A 17,336-nucleotide genomic window follows, 5' to 3' on the forward strand; every position below is an offset into this window, starting at 1 on the left:
CCCTTCCCCTCCTTTCCCAATGCCGCGGTACAGACCCTGTGTCACTGCTGGGGGGGAACTGTCCCAGAGCCGCAGGCAGCTAAAACCAGCCATGGACTGCTCACAGCTAAACCCATCCGGCGCGGCTTCTGGGGACAGGCGGGTCCCTCTCCTCTCCATGCGGAGCCGGCGGAGCCAACGGGAGCCGGCGGAGCCTCCTGTCTGCAGCCAGCACACTTCGTGCTGAACTGAAGAGGACACCACACAGCCAGCAGCACAAAGGGAGTGAGGCTTTCCCCACCGTAAAGCCCGAACAAGAACACTCTTCAACATGGTGGCTTCAGAGTCAGAGAGAAAGAGAAGTGAGTCACGTGGGACGGAGCTGAGCATGGCGACGGGAGAAAAGAGGGCGGTGCCACAATTCTGGCGCGCAGCTTAAAAAAAACCTTCTTGCGTGCCGTGGTAAGAAACTGTAATACCACAAACTGTTTGTCTCTTTAATCCATTTGAAGAACATGGGGGGATGGAGAATCGTCATGTGGCCTATGAAGATTATGAAGAGTACCTATGCCAGGCTATATAGAAGTAGTAAGAGGCTGTTAGAGACTTGTGGAGAAGAAAAGCCTTTGTGTGCAGGCCAAAATAACTTATCCTTAAAAAGATTAATAACCCCATGTGATGGCCCATGTTTTGTAGTGTGAAGGAACTGTGAGATTTTTCATGGGAGAGATGTTCTACACACAGCAGATTGATTGTTTCCGGGCGGGTCTGCTGTTAGTGGCAGTTTGGGAGCCACGTGCAACTGAAGGAAAACCCTTTTTTCCTTAAGCATAAGAGAGAGACTTTTTTCAAGAACTGCAACACTGACTAACATCCCATGTTCTGTTATCCCTTGTGTGAGCTGGGTAAAAGGAGAGAAGTGCTGGAAAGGGGGGGGGGGATTTGCTTTAATTTTGTTTTGTTATTTTCTCTTTACTTTTAATTCTATTAGTAATAAAACTCTTTCATTGTACTGCAACTGTTTAAGGTTTGTGCCTGCTTTGCTTTTCTCCTAATCCTTATCTCACAGAAGGAAAATAAGTAAGTAATGAATATTTTGAACCAAAACCACTACAAGTGCAGATGGGGGCTGTGTTGAGACAGAGCCCGTAGGAGGTGGAGGTGCTGCAAGCTTGTACGATGGAGCTGCTGTTGCCGATGGAATTGCAGTGCTGGCTGGAGGTGTCGTGCGTACCGACTGTGCCGGCGTACTAGCTGAGGCGTCCGTGCCTAGCTGCCGTGGGGTGGGGCCGGGCTGGCCTGAGAAGCACTGGTGCCGGGGAGCGGTGGCGTGGCTTGGCTGGAACTGGGGGCGTGGCTAATGCCCCGGCCAGGGCTGGGGCCCGGGCTAGGAGCGGCTCGAGTTGCAAGCGGCGTTGCCGGGGTAACCGCGGTATCTGTAGATGGGTGGCTAATGCCGCGCCACACAGGCGTGGAAGCGAGGTTTCCCAAAGGCGGAAGTAAATCGGGGTTCAGCAACAGCTCCAAGCTGATGGAACACCAGAGCACTCACACTGGGGAATGGCCCCACAAGTGCTTGGAATGTGGGAAGGACTTCAGCTACAAATCCCAGCTGAAGGAACACCAGAGGATCCACACTGGGGAACGGCCCTACAAGTGTGGGGAATGTGGGAAGAACTTCAGGCAGAGGCCCCACCTGATTCAACACCAGGTGATCCACACCGGGGAGAGGCCCTATGAGTGTTATGAGTGTAGGAAGAGGTTTCAGACCAGCTCCACTCTCCTTGTGCACCAGCGGCTTCGTACAGAGGAGAGGCCCTTCCGCGGCCCCAACTGCGGGAAGGGCTTCAAACATAACTCAAACCTCATCAGGCACTGGCACATCCACACAAGGAAGAGGCCCTACGAGTGACCCGAGTGTGGGAAGAGCTTCTCCAGCAGCTCTCACTTGACCCAACACCAAAGGAGGCACCATAAAGGGAAGTTTTTTGTGCTGCTCCAGCTCCATTCCCCGTGGGAGGATCGGCATTGGATGATCCCCAGTGAGCCCCGTTTGGCAGAGCCCTGCTGATCCATGTTGGGAAGACACCTGGCTTGGGTCTCCACATCGTCCTGGCTCCCCATGGTGTTGGGGTTTTAGTTCTCCTCTAGTTTTTCTTTTTCTCTTAAAGGAATTTTCCCCATAGATGTTGCCAGGGGGACTAATTACTGGGTCCTTAAGGAAAACAAAGGACCTGGCCATAGAAGTTGGGTGCATCTCTTTCACCTAGGTTTGTGGGCAGTCAGTCCCCAGTGTTTTGGACAGAGAGAGAGGCTGCTTCTTCAGCTGCCTTCCTTCTACCAGAGAAACCCCAGGATCCCAAGCCCACCTTCCCCGCCCCACTGGGAGCCAGGCTGTGGCCGCCCTGCCCCCGCTGTTGCTTCGAGCCTTCGCTACTCTGTAGGCCCACACGCCCTGACTACCCAGACCTCAGGGGGTTCCCGCCGCAGCTTCAGAGTTCGATACATCTCATCTGCCACCTGGGATTTGTGCTCGTCCCTGCTGTTCCAGCCTGCTGCTCCCGATGGTCCGGCTGGAAACCAGGATCGGCTGCCCAGCGGTTTGTGAGGCCTTTGTTCCATCCTTTCCCAGGATCCCAAGCTGCCAGAGCCGCGTGCTCCCCGAGCTCGCTCCGGAGCGCCCCCTGCAGCCGCGGGGGAACCATCGCACCTGCCCTGCTCACCGGGAGCCGCCAGCGCCCCTGCCGGCTGCGAGCGGAACTGCACCCGAGGGGAAAGGGCCTGACAGCCGAGAAGGCTGGCACTGGGTTTGTGATTGTTTGCTGTTACTGCCAGAGTTATTGCTGTTTGTTTGCCTTGTTATACACATATAGATATGTAATAGTAAAGAACTGTTATTCCTATTTCCCATCTCTTTGCCTGAAAGCCCCTTAATTTCAACATTATAGTAATTCGGAGGGAAGGGGTGTTGCATCTGCCATTCCGAGGGAGGTTCCTACCTTCCTTAGCAGACACCTGTCTTTCAAACCAAGGTCTTTCAACCAGATCTTGGTGCCCAACTGTGGGGCCTGAGGGCATTAAGAGAAAGGGGTGAAAAAGGAATAACAGTTCCTGGATAACTTAATTTTGTGTGCTGGATATAGGAACCTTGTTAGGCAGTAATATGTGGTCTACTTTACCCTGGTTCGGGTGGCATGTGGCCGTGGCTATATTCTTCCCCTTTGCAGCTCCTTACCTAAACATAGGTCCTCTGACTAAGGCTACCATTGCTGTTATCCACTTTGCACTATGGGTCGAGAAGGTGAGGAATTCATGGGTTTTTAACTTCCTCCAGAATGTGGGCACGTGGATAAATGGCTATCACACACTGAGCGCATGTTTTTGGGGTTATGTTAACAATGGTACCTTCTGTGAGGAAATGACACCAGGGGAAGTTTTCCCTCAACCCCTCAACCAGTTCTTTGGGCCCACCTCACCAATTTTCGAAGGGTTTAGATTTCCTCTGGGTACTAACCAAGTGGTGCTGGTAGGCCTACTCTATCTAGCCCTCAGGGATAAGCTGAGATTGGCCTGGATAACTACCCAGATACCAGCCCCAGACACTAGAGATGCTACCCCAGAGCCTGATCCAGCCCCAGAACCTGACACGGCCCCAGACACTAGAGATCCAGCCCCAGAACCTGACACAGCCCCAGACACTAGAGATCCTGCCCCACAGCCTGACCCTTCCCCACAGCCTGATACCGCCCAACAGCCCACCCCAGAAATGGACTACCCAAACTGGGTGAGGGTACTGGTGAAGGAGATGTAGGAGATGTGCCAGGAGATATGCCAGATGCTAACGGAATACACCTCCTCAGCCAGTGAAAAACCCTCTCCCTGCCCCAAAGAGGGTGAGTCTGATGGTGCAGCAGTGGAACCCATGGATGTTACAACCGTCCAGGCTCCAGCTGAATCACAAGGACAATCACAGCCAGCAGCAGTCGCCCCTGTGCAGAGGAGGAAGTATAAGACCAAGTATAAGACCCACTACGACCAGTTAATGATGATGGGGAACCAGGGCCCTCACAACCAGCAGGAGAGTCAAAGCCGGAAATAATCACTGAGTTCCTGTCGTACGATAGTCTCTGTAATATGTGAAAAGACATTGTGTGAAGGGGGCGTGAGCCTTATACAACCTGGCTGCTTTGGGTTTGGGACCTTACGGGCACAGGTGTGCAACTGGATAGTGGTGAGGCAAGGTATCTGGGATCGTTGACCCAGGACCCAGGCGTGGACCAGATATTTGTGAGGGAGCCAGGGCCCCTTTCTCTCTGGGAGTGGCTCTTAATGAGTGTGAGAAAAGGTTCATTCACAAAGAAAGAATGCAGGAGTACCATCATAGAATGCAGTGGAAGATACTCGAGCAAGGGATCCAGCAGCTAAGAGAGGTGGCAGTATTAGAGGTACTCTTTGGGAGGGATGGACAGCATGATAATGACCCTGATAAGGTCAGGTGCACAGCACAGATGATGTGGAACCTGACAAAGCTAGGGCGACCGCAATACACCACCTTCATTGCAACGACTGATGCTGACAATAATCGAGAAACAGTGGGCTCTGTTGCCAACAAGCTCAGGAATTATGACAGTATGGTCAATGGTCCGCTGAAAGCTCATGTCTCTGCTGTGGTTAAGGACCTCAAAGAGGAGATGAAGGAGATGAGGGAGGAGATGAGGAAGGTAAGTGTGACACCTGTGCAAGTCACAGGCCCCCAAGTCAGAGCCTGTCGTCCCCCTGCTAGAGAGAGAGGGTACGCCCCACGAGCTGAGCTGTGGTTTTTCCTGTGTGAGCATGGGGAAGACATGAGAAGGTGGGATGGGAAACCCACCTCTGTCCTGGCAGCGCAGGTGCGTGAACTCAAGGAGGGCGGCACTAACCGAGGGGGTTCCACTAAGGTGAAGGTAGCCTCAGCCTCCCGTGACCGAGCTGCCAGGCATTACAGAAGGGAGGATGATATGTCAGATCCCCTTGAAGGGACATCTGGCATGTATGCCCAGGGAAAGAATGATAACCAGGGCTAGAAGGGCCCTGCCTCTAGCCAGGAAGAGGCACGGGAGAACTGAGTATTCTGGACGGTGTGGATCCGATGGCCTGGCACATCAGAGCCACAACAATATCATGCATTGGTTGATACTGGGGCACAGTGTACTTTAATGCCATCAGGACATGTGGGGGCAGAACCTGTCTCCATTGCTGGGGTGACCGGAGGATCACACGATTTGACGCTGTTGGAAGCTGAGGTGAGCCTGACTGGGAAGGAGTGGCAAAAGCATCCAATTGTGACTGGCCCAGAGGTCCTGTGTATTCTGGGCATAGACTTCCTCCGGAACGGCTGTTACAAAGACCCAAAAGGACTCAGGTGCTGCTGTGGAGGCAGAGGGCATTAGGCAATTGAACACCCTGCCTGGACTATCAGAAGATCCTTCTGCAGTTGGGCTCCTGAAAGTGGAAGAGCAGCGAGTGCCAATTGCCACCTCGACAGCGCACCGTCGGCAGTATCGGACAAATCGAGATGCTGTGATTCCCATCCACAAGATGATCCGCGAGCTGGAGAGCCAAGGGGTGGTCAGCAAGACCCACTCACCCTTCAACAGCCCCATCTGGCCTGTGCGCAAGTCTGACAGGGAATGCAGATTGACTGTGGACTATCGTGCCTTGAATGAAGTGACTCCACCATTGAGTGCTGCTGTGCTGGACATGTTGGAGCTCCAGTACGAGCTGGAGTCCAAATCAGCAAAGTGGTACGCCACTATTGACATTGCTAATGCTTTTTTCTCCATTCCTCTGGCAGCAGTGTGCAGGCCTCAGTTTGCCTTCACCTGGAGGGGTGTGCAGTACACCTGGAACCGACTGCCCCAGGGGTGGAAGCACAGTCCCACCATCTGCCATGGACTGATCCAGGCTGCACTGGAAGTGCATCTGCAGTACATTGATGACATCATTGTGTGGGGGAAAACGGCATTGGAGGTATTTGAGAAAGGAGAGAGAATCATCCAGATTCTCCTGGAAGCTGGATTCACCATCAAGAAGAGCAAAGTCAAGGGACCTCCCCAAGACATTCAGTTCCTGGGAGTAAAGTGGCAAGATGGATGACATCAGATTCCTACTGAGGTCATCAATAAGATCACAGCAATGTCTCCACTGACCAACAAGAAGGAAACACAAGCTTTCCTAGGTGCCATAGGTTTTTGGAGAATGCACATTCCTGAGTACGGTCAGATCATGAGCCCTCTCTACCTGGTTACCTGAAAGAAGAACGATTTCAACTGGGGCCCTGAACAGCAGCAAGCCTTCACCCAGATCAAGCAGGAAATCGCTCACGCCGTAGCCCTTGGCCCAGTCAGGACAGGACCAGAGGTGAAAAACGTGCTCTATTCTGCAGCTGGGAACAATGGTCTGTCCTGGAGCCTCTGGCAGAAGGTGCCTGGTGAAACTCAGGGCTGACCACTGGGATTCTGGAGCCGAAGCTATAGAGGGTCCAAAGCCAACTGCACCCCAACAGAGAAGGAAATCCTGGCAGCTTATGAAGGAGTCCAGGCTGCCTCAGAAGTAATCGGCACAGAGGCACAACTCCTCCTGGCACCCCGACTACCGGTGCTGGGGTGGATGTTCAAAGGAAAGGTTCCCTCCATGTATCAAGCCACCAACGCTACTTGGAGCAAATGGATTGCCCTCATCACACAGCGCGCCCGAATTGGAAACCCAAGTCGCCCTGGGATCTTGGAAATAATTTTGAACTTGCCAGAAGGTGAGACTTTTGGGTTATCTTCTGAAGAAGAAGCGGAGCAGGTGACACGTGCCCAAGAAGCCGCACTATATAACAAGCAACCAGAGAGTGAAAGACAATACGCCCTCTTCACTGATGCTTCCTGCCGAATTGTAGGTGCTGGCTGGAAATGGAAAGCTGCTGTATGTAGCCCCACACGACAAGTTGCACAAGCTACCAAAGGAGAAGGTGGATCAAGCCAATTTGCTGAATTCAAAGCTGTCCAATTAGGTCCTGACATTGCTGAAAGAGAGAAGTGGCCAAAGCTCAACCTCTACACTGATTCATGGATGGTAGCCAATGCTCTGTGGGGTTGGCTGGAAAGGTGGAATAAGGCAAACTGGCAGCTCAGAGGAAAACCAATCTGGGCTGCTGAGGAGTGGAAAGACATTGCCACTCGGGTAGAGAAGCTATCCGTGAAGGTCCGTCATGTAGATGCTCACATTCCCAAGAGCCGGGCTAATGAAGAACATCACAACAACAAACAGGTAGATCAGGCTGCGAAAATAGAGGTGTCCCAGATAGACTTGGATTGGCAACATAAAGGAGAGTTGTTCCTAGCTCGATGGGCCCATGATGCCTCAGGTCATCAGGGCAGAGATGCCACCTATAAGTGGGCACGAGACCGAGGGGTGGATCTAACCATGGACAGTATCTCCCAGGTTATCCATGATTGTGAGACATGCGCTGCAGTCACGCAGGCCAAGCGGGTGAAGCCCCTGTGGTATGGTGGGCGATGGTCCAAATACAAGTATGGGGAGGCCTGGCAGATTGATTACATCACACTGCCTCAAACCCGCCAAGGCAAGCGCTATGTGCTCACAATGGTAGAAGCCACCACAGGATGGCTGGAGACCTACCCTGTGCCTCACGCTACTGCCCGGAACACCATCCTGGGCCTGGAAAAGCAAGTCCTTTGGAGGCATGGCACCCCTGAGAGAATCGAGTCTGACAATGGGACTCATTTCAAGAACAGCCTTATAAACACCTGGGCTAGAGAACATGGCATTGAGTGGGTGTACCACATCCCTTACCATGCACCAGCAGCTTGGAAGGTTGAGCGATGTAATGGACTGCTTAAAACCACCTTGACGGCACTGGGTGGGGGGACTTTCAAAAACTGGGAGATGCATTTAGCAAGAGCCACCTGGTTAGTTAACACCCGAGGCTCCACCAGCCGAGCGGGCCCTGCCCAATCCGAACCCCTACAAACAACAGACAGGGATAAGGTTCCAGTGGTGCACATGAGAGGTATGCTTGGAAAAACTGTTTGGGTACAGTCTGCCTTAAGCAAAGACAAACCCATCCGTGGGGTTGTCTTCGCTCAGGGACCAGGTTGCTCCTGGTGGGTGATGCAAAGGGATGGAGACACCCAATGCTTACCTCAAGGGGACCTTGTTTTAGGGTGAACTACCCATGGCTCTGTACTTGTATCAGTATCAGCGTGTATATATGTATATAATTCGGGTGATGCATGTATTTATATGGTTAAAAAGGTTCAGTTTCATGTAACATGTTAGTATGGGAAAAAATTCGGGGTGGATAATGTTGGGGTTTTAGTTTAGTCCTAGGTTTTTTTTCTGTTAAAGGAATTTTTTCCCATATGCATGTTGCTAGGGGACAAATGGCTGTACTTAAGAAAGACAAAAAGAGCTGCCACTTGTGGGTGGGGGGGGCCTGGCTACTCCTTTGTTTTCACCTGGGTGTGGGATCAGTTGGCTCTTAGAGTTCGGAGAGAGAAGCTGCAGAGAAAGGAGCTGCTGGTTCTTTTTCTTCAGCCGTTTTTTTTTTTTTTCTTTTCTGCTGGAAACAACGCCAGGATCCCAAAGCTGTTTTTCCCTGCCCCGCTGCTGCTTTGAGCTTTCACTACGCTGTAGCCATGCTTGCCTTGCCTGCCCGACCTCCGTGGGGGGGTTCCCTGTTTGGAGACATCTCATCTGTCCTCTGGGATCTGTGCTCGTCCCTGCCGCTCCAGCCCGCTGCTCCCAAGAGTCCGGCCAGACACCAAAGCCAGCCATCTGGGGTTTGTGAAGCCTTTGTTCCATCCTTCCCCGGGATCCCAGGCCGCCAGTGCCGCGTGCTCCCCGAGCTCGCTCCGGAGCGCCCCCTGCAGCCGCGGGGGAACCATCGCACCTGCCCTGCTCACCGGGAGCCGCCAGCGCCCCTGCCGGCTGCGAGCGGAACTGCACCCGAGGGGAAAGGGCCCGACAGCCGAGAAGGCTGGCACTGGGTTTGTGATTGTTTGCTGTTACTGCCATAGTTATTGTTGTTTTGTTGGACTGGTTATATACATATATATATATATATAAAGAACTGTTATTCCTATTTCCCACATCTTTGCCTAAAGGCCCTTAATTTCAGAATTATAATAACTCGGAGGAAAAGGGGCTATATCTGCCACTTCAAGGGAGGCTTCTGCCTTCCTTAGCAGACACCTGTCTTTCAAACCAAGACAAAAGGCTTCACAAACCCCCTGGGGAGCCGATCCCAGCCGGACCCTAAGGAACAGCAGAGACAAGCACAAATCCCAGGTGGCAGACGAGATGTATCGAACTCTGCAGCTGTGGTGTGAATCCCCGGAGGTCTCTACAGGCAGGGCGTGCAGGGCTACAGAGCAGCGAAGGCTCGAAGCAACGGCGGGGGCAGGATGGCCATGGCCCAGCTCCCAGCGGGGCAGGGAAGGTGGGCTTGGGAATCCCAGGGCTTCTCAGGTAGAAGGGAGGCAGCTGAAAAAGCAGAAGTCTCCAGTGCTGATTAATTCCTTCCAGCCTCTCTCTCTGTCAGAACACGGAGAACTAACAGCCCACAAGCCCAGGTGAAAGAGAGTAGCCAGATGGACCCCTCCTCCTGTGGCCGAGTATTTTGTTTTTCTTAAGCACCCAGTAATTTTTCCCCCTGGCAACATGTATGGGGAAAATTCTTTAAGAGAAAAAGAAAACAGAAGAACTCCTAAAACCCCAACACCCAGTATGAGCCCAGTGACTTCCAGACACTCCCAATATGGGTCCAGTTTGATCACAGTCACCCCCAGTATGATCGCAGTCATTCCCAGTATTATTACAGTCCCTCTAAATTACTACGGATCTGGTCACTCCCAGTATTGTTCCAGTCAGTCCCAGGATGATCAAAACCACTCCCAGTCTCTCCCAGTACATCTCAGTTGTCCCAATCATGCCCCCAGTTGTCCCCAGCATGCTCCCAGTTGCTCCTAGTAGCCCTCAGTGTGGTCCCAGTATATCCCAGTATGAACCCTGGTGCCCCAGTTCTGCTCCCAGTGGGTGCTGGTCCCAGTCCTAGTGTATCCCAGTGTCCCAGCCCATCCCAGCCTGTCCCTCTCTGTCGTGGTCCCTGCCCAGCAGCTGCCACCATTTCCCAGATCCTGCTCCCCCCTGCCCCATTCCTGGGCACTGGGACCCCCCTGCATCTCCTTCCCCAGCTCCGGGACCCCCCTGCACCCCCTGAACCCGCACCAACACCCCCCTGACCCCCCTTTCCGGGTATCCACCTTTCCCAGCCCCTGGATCCCCTTTTTCCCTGACCCCGGGGACCCCTGGACCCCCCATTCCCGGCTATCCCAGGGCACCTCAGCCCCAGGCCTCTCTTTGCTGGGAAACCCGAACTGGGCACGGGGCTCTGCAGCCGCTCTGGGATTTGTGATCACCCAAAGGAAAGGGAGACGAGACGGAGAGGGAGATTCGGAATAAGGGATTGGAGTCACAGTGCCCAGTCCTGCTCCCTCGGGGGTGGGGCCCCACAGCCACAGGACAAAATGGATCTGCGGGTCCTGGAGCTTGCCCCGCTTTGGGCCGAACCCAGCAGGTTCCAGGCAGAGTTTGGCCGCAGGGCCCGGGAGTTCAGCCCAGCCTGGCACAGGGGTCCCACAGGACGTGGGTGTGGAGGGTCCTGGGGGGGGGTCCAGGAGGACCCAGGGGGGTTCCAGGAGGGGATCCAGGTGAATTCCCTGCTTCCAATGAGGGATCTGTATTTTAAGAGAGGTGGTTGATGGTGCTGTAAAGGAGCAAACTGCAGAAGAAGTCACAGAGAAGTCATTTAAGCAGGGACTACCCGTGGTTAATTCCTAAAACCAAAATAAGTCAGTATTTATCTTGAGGGAAAATGATTTCTAATGGCATTTTGAGGGAAATCAGGATCAATACACAGAAATAAATACAAAGAAATACAAAGAAAATACAAAGAGGTGAGACAGGAGTGGAGCTCGCTGGACTGATCCTGGGCAGAGCCCGGCCAGACCCTGCATGAATTTGGCTGCCTGAATGCAGCTCTTGCCCGGGCCCCAGGGCTGGCCCCCTCTGGGTGTCTCTCCCAGCCCCACAGGGATGCTCCTGCCCCTTCCCTGGTGCCCCAGGGTCCTTCTGGGGCCACCCAGACACCTCCCTGGGCCTCTGGAGGCCCCATGGCACAGTGCAGACAGGGGTCAAATCAAAGCTTCCTTGGAAGATGGAGGCAGGAGAATATTGCCCACGATCTTCTTTCCAGCTGCCCTCCACACTCCTGCAAATCCTGCTGGGACACTCAGGCTCTCCATGCTGGGGCTCTGGAGCTCCCGTGCAAACCCATCCATCACCGTGTCCCCTCTCGCATGGATATGAAGGAAATGACACAGCAATATCTAGAAAATGTGAACTTGATTAACTTGACTGCTGGGGGGTGACTGGAAGATTACGGGGTGAGAACCTTATGCCTCCAAAAAGGGTCAACAGTTTGGAACTGGAACAGCCATGGAAACTTCAGCTTCTTGGGGAAAAGGTGGCTGGGAGCTCTGTGGCTGAGGATGGGGGGCTTCACTGACCCCTAAGCTGGGGGATGTCACAGTGCCCGGGCTGAGCACTGGTCACGCATCCCCCGCGATGCCCTGCAAGCTGAGCGCCGAGCTGGAGCTGGAGAGTCAGCACTGAGGGGAGCCTCGGGGTCTCCTCCTCCTGCAGCTGCCCCCTTTTGCTGGTGTCTTGGCTCTGGGCCTCTGCAGAGAGCGGTGGCGCCGGCACAGCCGCATCCGGGCGCGGTTGTGCCTCACCAGCCGCAGCAGCTCCTTGGGGCAGCCACGTCCCTGCAGCGCGTCCTGCACAGCCCCAGGGGCTCCGGCGCTTCTCCTGCACGGCCCGGCCCAGGGAGCCCCATGGAAGGGGCAGAGGGGCCGAGTGGGGCTGAGCCCTCTGGCGCTGCCCTTGGCCTCTCCGTGAGAGACTCGGGCCTGGCTGGGCTGCCCCGGGCAGAGGCTGCAGCAAGAAGAGCTCTGGCCGCCTCTGCCTGGTGTCCCTGGGGCTCAGGCTGGGCCCGATTCCCGCCCAGGGGCTCAGCCCCCACTGCTGAGGGGCCGTGGCCAAAGGGCTGCCCGGGAGGCCCAGCACCCTCTGATCCAACCCGGCTTTGCTCCGCCACGGGGGCTCTCAGGCCTCACCCAACACCAGCTTGGCCCAAGGCTTTGGTGGCTGCCGGCCCTGGCACTGTCCCGCCTGCCTGACCCCCCTCCCTCACCTCTCCCCAGCGTCTCCAGAACCATCCCAGGACAAGGCCCATGATCAGCAGCTCCAGGGCCGAGCGTGTCCAAGAAACCAGCACCACGTCCACCAAGGGGTTCATCCCAGTCCCCACGGAGTCCAGCGGCTCCAGCTCCTCACGAAGCAGAGCCGAGGTGCCCATGTTCCCCCTCAGGATGGCTGGAAGGGTCGAGAGGATGGGCCAGCATCAGCAGCACACAGAACTGCAGCAGCCAGGAGAAGCCCTGGCTGGCCATGGTGCTCTGTGGGATGAGCCGCCACCTCCACGCTGGCTCTGGCCGTGGCTCCGCGCCGAGTGCTGCCTGGGCTCTGGGCACGGCGACGGGCTGGGGACAGCTGACAGCCACCACGCTGTCCCCAGAGCCTGTGATGTCACAGAATCACCAAATGCATTGGCTTGGAAGAGCCCTGGGAGATCATCGGCTCCAACCTGTGCCCCATCCCCACCACGGCAACCAGGGCAGAGCCCTGAGTGCCACACCCAGGCTTTCCTTGAGCACCTCCCCAATGGTGGCTCCACCCCCACCTGGCCAGCCCATTCCAATATCTAATGCCCCTTTCTGGGAAAAAGTTCTTCCTAATGCCCAACCCAAACGTCCCTTGGTGCAGCTCAAAGCCCCTGTTGGCATCTGCTCTCTCCTGTCCTTGCCCAGCTCTGACAAGGCTGGTGCTGCCTTGTCGGTCCCTTGCCTGAGGGCAGGAGAAGAGGCTGTGCCAGTGAGTGCTGCTCCACTTTGAGGCCATTCCAAGGGGCTGCTTTCCTTCTGCTTTGCAGATTTGCATTGAAGAAGAAATCATCGGTTCAGCAAAGAAGGACTTACTGGGACAGACAATTTGTACAAGAATAAAGGTCAGTAAATAGGCCAGGAAAAAGACAAAGAATGGAAAAGAGAATGTGGACACAAAAATGCTGCTAGCAAGAATTTTCTTGCTATTTTCTAAGTCCGTGAGAGACTTTTCTCTCGCACAGAAGATAGCAGCAGAGTTCTATAAACAATGAAACACAGGCAGCCTTGAGAAGCCTTGTTTATAGTACAGTAGAAAAATATTTTGACAATGGATGTTCTAGGATTTTAGCCAATCACACCAAGGGGTGGCTGATCCTTTATCCAGTTAGACTATGAAGAAAAAAGGCTATAAAAGAGTTTGTAAAATAATTCAATCAATCAATCTTGCTGCATATTTATGCCTGCTGGCTCTTCTCTCCTCCTCCCTACGGCTGCAGGACACGGTAATATTTTACGGCATTTAATAAGAGAAGAGGATTCCTAAGTGTCTGAAGTACAGGGTTCTGGAAGAGCTTTTCAGTCAGCAGCACCTCGAGTTTTAAGATGGAGTTGGAGCAGTGCCTGAAGCTCTTTCCACACTCGGGGCACTCGCAGGGATTCCCTTACTGGTGCCTCTGCTGGTGTTTCCTCAAGGACGAGCTCCAGGAGAAGCTCTTCCCACACTCGGGACACTCTAAGGCCTCTCCCTGGTGTGGATGCGCTGGTGGCTGGTGAGTTGGGAGCTCCACTTGAAGCTCTTCCCGCAGTCTGTGCAGCGGAAGGGCCTCTCCCCCGTGTGTGTTTGCTGATGTACAATGAGATAGGAGATCCACTGAAACATCTTCCCACACTCAGGACACTCGAAGGGCCCTCCTCTGGCGTGCATCTCCTGGTGGCAGGTCAGGCTGGAGCTCTGGCAGAAGCTCTTCCCACACTGCAAGCACTTGTAGGGCCGTTCCCCAGTGTGGATCCTATAGTGGCGGATCAGGCTGGAGCTGTGGCTGAAGCTCTTCCCACATTCCAAGCACTTGTAGGGCCATCCCCCTGTGTGTATCTGGTGGTGGATGAAGAGGTGGGAAGTGTGCCTGAAGCTCTTCCCACATTCCAAGCACTTGTAGGGCTTCTCCCCAGTGTGAAGCTGCTCATGGACCACCAGGTTGGACCGCTGGATGAAGCAGAAGGGGGGCCTTTTCTCCTCAGAGCACCCTGGGCTGGCTTTGGAGCCCCTCCTTGTGGGGGATCCCTTTGGCTTTTCCTCCCCGTGTGATTCCTGTGCCATTGAGCCACTCAAAGCAGCCTCTTCCAGGAGGTTCTGCCACGGGGATTTGTCCTCCCTGGTCTCCATCTGCAGCTCAGTGCCTGGGGGAGCAAGGACAAGGAGAGGAAGGGACAGGGAGAGGAAGGAATAAGGAAGGAGAAAGGAAAGAACAAGGAGAGGAAGAAGGGTAGAGAAGGAAGAAGGAGAGGAAGGGACAAGAAGAAAAAAGGGAGAATGAAGATGAAGGAACAAGGAAAAGGAAGGAAAAAGAAGAAAAAGAAACAAGAAGTAGAAGGAAAAGGTAGAGAGAGGGGAAGGAAGGAAGGAAGCAAGCAAGGAAAAGGAACGAGAAGAAAGACAAGGAGAGGATGGGATTTGCCTCCATGCCGCAGGGAAGGGGAAGGAGATCCCCCCAGTCCGTCCCCGGCAGGACGGCGTCGGCAGCGGGGTTGTCCTGCAGCCGGGGGCGATGCTGGGCTGGGAGATGGAGCAGGAGAGAAGGGAAAGGGGCACTGACTTCCTCCTCACCTGCCTGGGGCTCCCGGGGCATCTTCCTCACTGCCTCCTCCTCCTCCTCCATTTGGCCAAGGCTTGGGAATGAGAAGTCCTGTTTTGGGGGGAAAACCAAGGGGTGAGCGCATTGGCTTGGGGGTTTCTCCTGCCCAAGTCCATCTCTAGGAGTCACCACATATCTTGTGTCCATGAAAACCTCCAAAACATCAAGACTCAGAGGAAAATATCCCTCACTGAGGTTCCCCCTCTCTGGTCTCTCCACTATGGGGTTCTGGGGGTCCCCCTTGTCCTGGATGCTGCGGGCCCTGCATATATTGGAGGTCCCTCCTCTGCAGGGTCTCCACCCGCTCCAGACTTCCAGGGAATCCCAGGGGTGCCCCCTCTTTGGTCTCCCCACTCTGGGGTTCAGGGAGTCCCCCTTCTCTGGGGCTGCACTAAGGGATGCCGAGGGTTTTGGGGTCCCAGGGGTCCCTCCTCCCCTGGCTCTCTGCTTCGGGGTGCCGGGGATCCCCCCTCTCTGGGGTTCCCTCTTTGGTGTCCCAGGGGTTCCCCCTCTCCAGGCTCATCCCTTCTCGGGGTTCCCCCTTCTCCAAGCTCACCCCACTCCCGGCTGCCGGGGTCCCCCCTCTCCAGGCCCCCATTTCAGGGTCCGGGACTCCCGGGGCTCCCCGCTTTTCTCTCTCCCCCCTCTCAAGGCTCCTCCCCTCCTCCCCCGCCGGTACCGGGCGATCGCCACGTGGCTCCCGGGACCCCGCACCCGCCACCCACCGCCGGGGCTCTGCCGGCAGCCGCCACCGCGACATCCCCAAAAAACACCTCCCGGGGACCCCGCAGTATCCACCCAAAGGGCATTTCGGGTCAGCTTTGGAGTCCTGCGAGATCCAAACCTCGCTCCACCCGAAGAAAAGAATCAGGGAGCCCCAAAGTACTTCGGCTGAACTCCAAATATCCCTCCCCCCTTCAAAAGAAACCCTCCCCGGACCGCCCACGATACCCGGAGCGAGGTCCCCCTTCCCGGTCACCTGCGGGATGCGGGGGCAGCGATGCTCCCGGCGCGAAGGGGCTGCAGATCCAGAGAGCGCTGGACGCACGCGGCGCCTCCTCTCGCTGCTCCCCTTCCTGCTCCCGCTCCTCCTCTGCCCCTCCTCTTCCTCCCGCTCCTCCTCCTCCTCCTCCTCCTCCTGCGTCCCCCCGGCTGCTGGCGAGGAGCTCTCGGGTGAGCGGGGCGGGGACGGGACACGGTGGGAAAGGGGTGGGTCCCCCCCAAACCGAGCTGGGGGGAGCTGGGGTTCGGGGGACGGTGGGAAAGGGGCGGGAGAGGGCGGATGAGGGGAGGTGGGACAGCGGGAAGGGGGTTCCCAGTGAGGGTCTCCCAGTGAACCCCAGGACCCCCAAATGCCGTCCCTGTCCTCCCAGCCCCTCCCGGCGCTGTGGGGGCCGGGCCGTGCCCCAGTGCCGGCTCCAGGGAGCCCGAGCGAGCCGCCTGCCCGGCATCGAAGCTCTGGGCGCGGAGCCGAAGGGGCGCCGTGCAGGGAGTGTCTCTGCGCTGCGGGCTCTGTGCCTGAGCGCTGCCCCGCGCCGAGCCCCAGAGGCGCGGCTGCTCCGCTTCCTGCGCCGCTGCTCCCTGCGCAGGGGAGGCCGCGGAGCGCCGCGAGAGGGAGCGGCTGATGGAAGGGCTGCAAAGGCTGAGAAGGCTTTGGAGCGACTGGGGAGGCTGTGGGGGTGCTGAGGCTCTGGCGGGGCTGAGGGCACGCTGGAAGCGACTCAGGGTTGCCTTTGCTTCCTAGATCTCCGTCTGCTCGACGTTTCCAGTGAATGATTTAAAAAACTGCTGTTCACGGACAGAAACTCTCTAACTAATTAAAGTTAGAAAGTGGTGTGTTGATTACCCCGGCGGGCGGCACGGGAGTCGCCTCCTAGGGACGTGCCAGCCACTTACCCGGTTATTTGCCCTCTATTGATTTCACAAAGTGTTAGATATTAATCCTATACATATCTCCAGCACCTCCCATTCCCCGCTTCCTATTAAAATGCGGTTATTAGTCCTTTGCGCGTGCGCAATTCTTTTCTTGATTTGGGTCGGTGGTCTTGATTTGAGTCAGTGGTCTTGAAAGATGAAGTCGGGGATCTCTTCATCACCATGAACTTTCTACCTTCTATTGTGGGCAAGCCTCGGGAAGCCTTCTGGAGACGGTCCGTACCTCCTGCCTGTATTTGATCATGCAATCTAGGTGCTAGCTATAATTCTGCTTCTTTTGTCCTTATGGCAGTTCATTTACTATAAGCAAAGTTGCAGACAGGTGCATAATGGCGAATAGCACTGAACTTCTTGGCTAAATTTCTAACTCTTCGTTGACTTGTCTTTTGGTTCAATCAGTACAAATTGTTTCTAACTCCCGGCTAAAGTTTAACTTCATAATCTTGACTCACTGATGGTCTTGCTTTTGTCTTCGTTATGATTTTATCTTTTGCATGAAATGCTTGTGCAGTGC

At 55.3% G+C, this 17,336-nt stretch overlaps 2 protein-coding genes across 2 annotated transcripts in view; both read right to left on the reverse strand.

The window, feature by feature from the left end:
• LOC116436928 (zinc finger protein 436-like) overlaps window positions 1-17,336 on the reverse strand; it is a 337,104-nt gene that overhangs the window by 119,405 nt on the left and 200,363 nt on the right. The window lies entirely within an intron of this gene.
• Window positions 13,541-16,009, reverse strand: LOC116436917 (zinc finger protein GLI4-like). The gene is made up of 3 exons (XM_032094365.1): window positions 15,867-16,009; window positions 14,860-14,938; window positions 13,541-14,432 (listed from the first exon to the last, which is right to left on the reverse strand). Exons 2-3 carry the CDS (start codon window positions 14,909-14,911, stop codon window positions 13,768-13,770), a joined length of 717 nt encoding a protein of 238 aa, XP_031950256.1. The 5' UTR covers window positions 14,912-14,938; window positions 15,867-16,009; the 3' UTR covers window positions 13,541-13,767.

This window comes from Corvus moneduloides, chromosome 31 (genome assembly GCF_009650955.1).
Source record: "Corvus moneduloides isolate bCorMon1 chromosome 31, bCorMon1.pri, whole genome shotgun sequence".
In the NCBI taxonomy this organism is placed as follows: domain Eukaryota; kingdom Metazoa; phylum Chordata; class Aves; order Passeriformes; family Corvidae; genus Corvus; species Corvus moneduloides.

Excerpts from the sequence above, each read along its gene's own strand:
- LOC116436917 (XM_032094365.1), bottom strand. The coding sequence starts at position 14,911 with ATGGAGGAGGAGGAGGAGGCAGTGAGGAAGATGCCCCGGGAGCCCCAG. Across the intron at positions 14,433-14,859 it reads GCCCCGGGAGCCCCAGGCAG|GCACTGAGCTGCAGATGGAG; the intron begins GTGAGGAGGAAG and ends TTGCTCCCCCAG.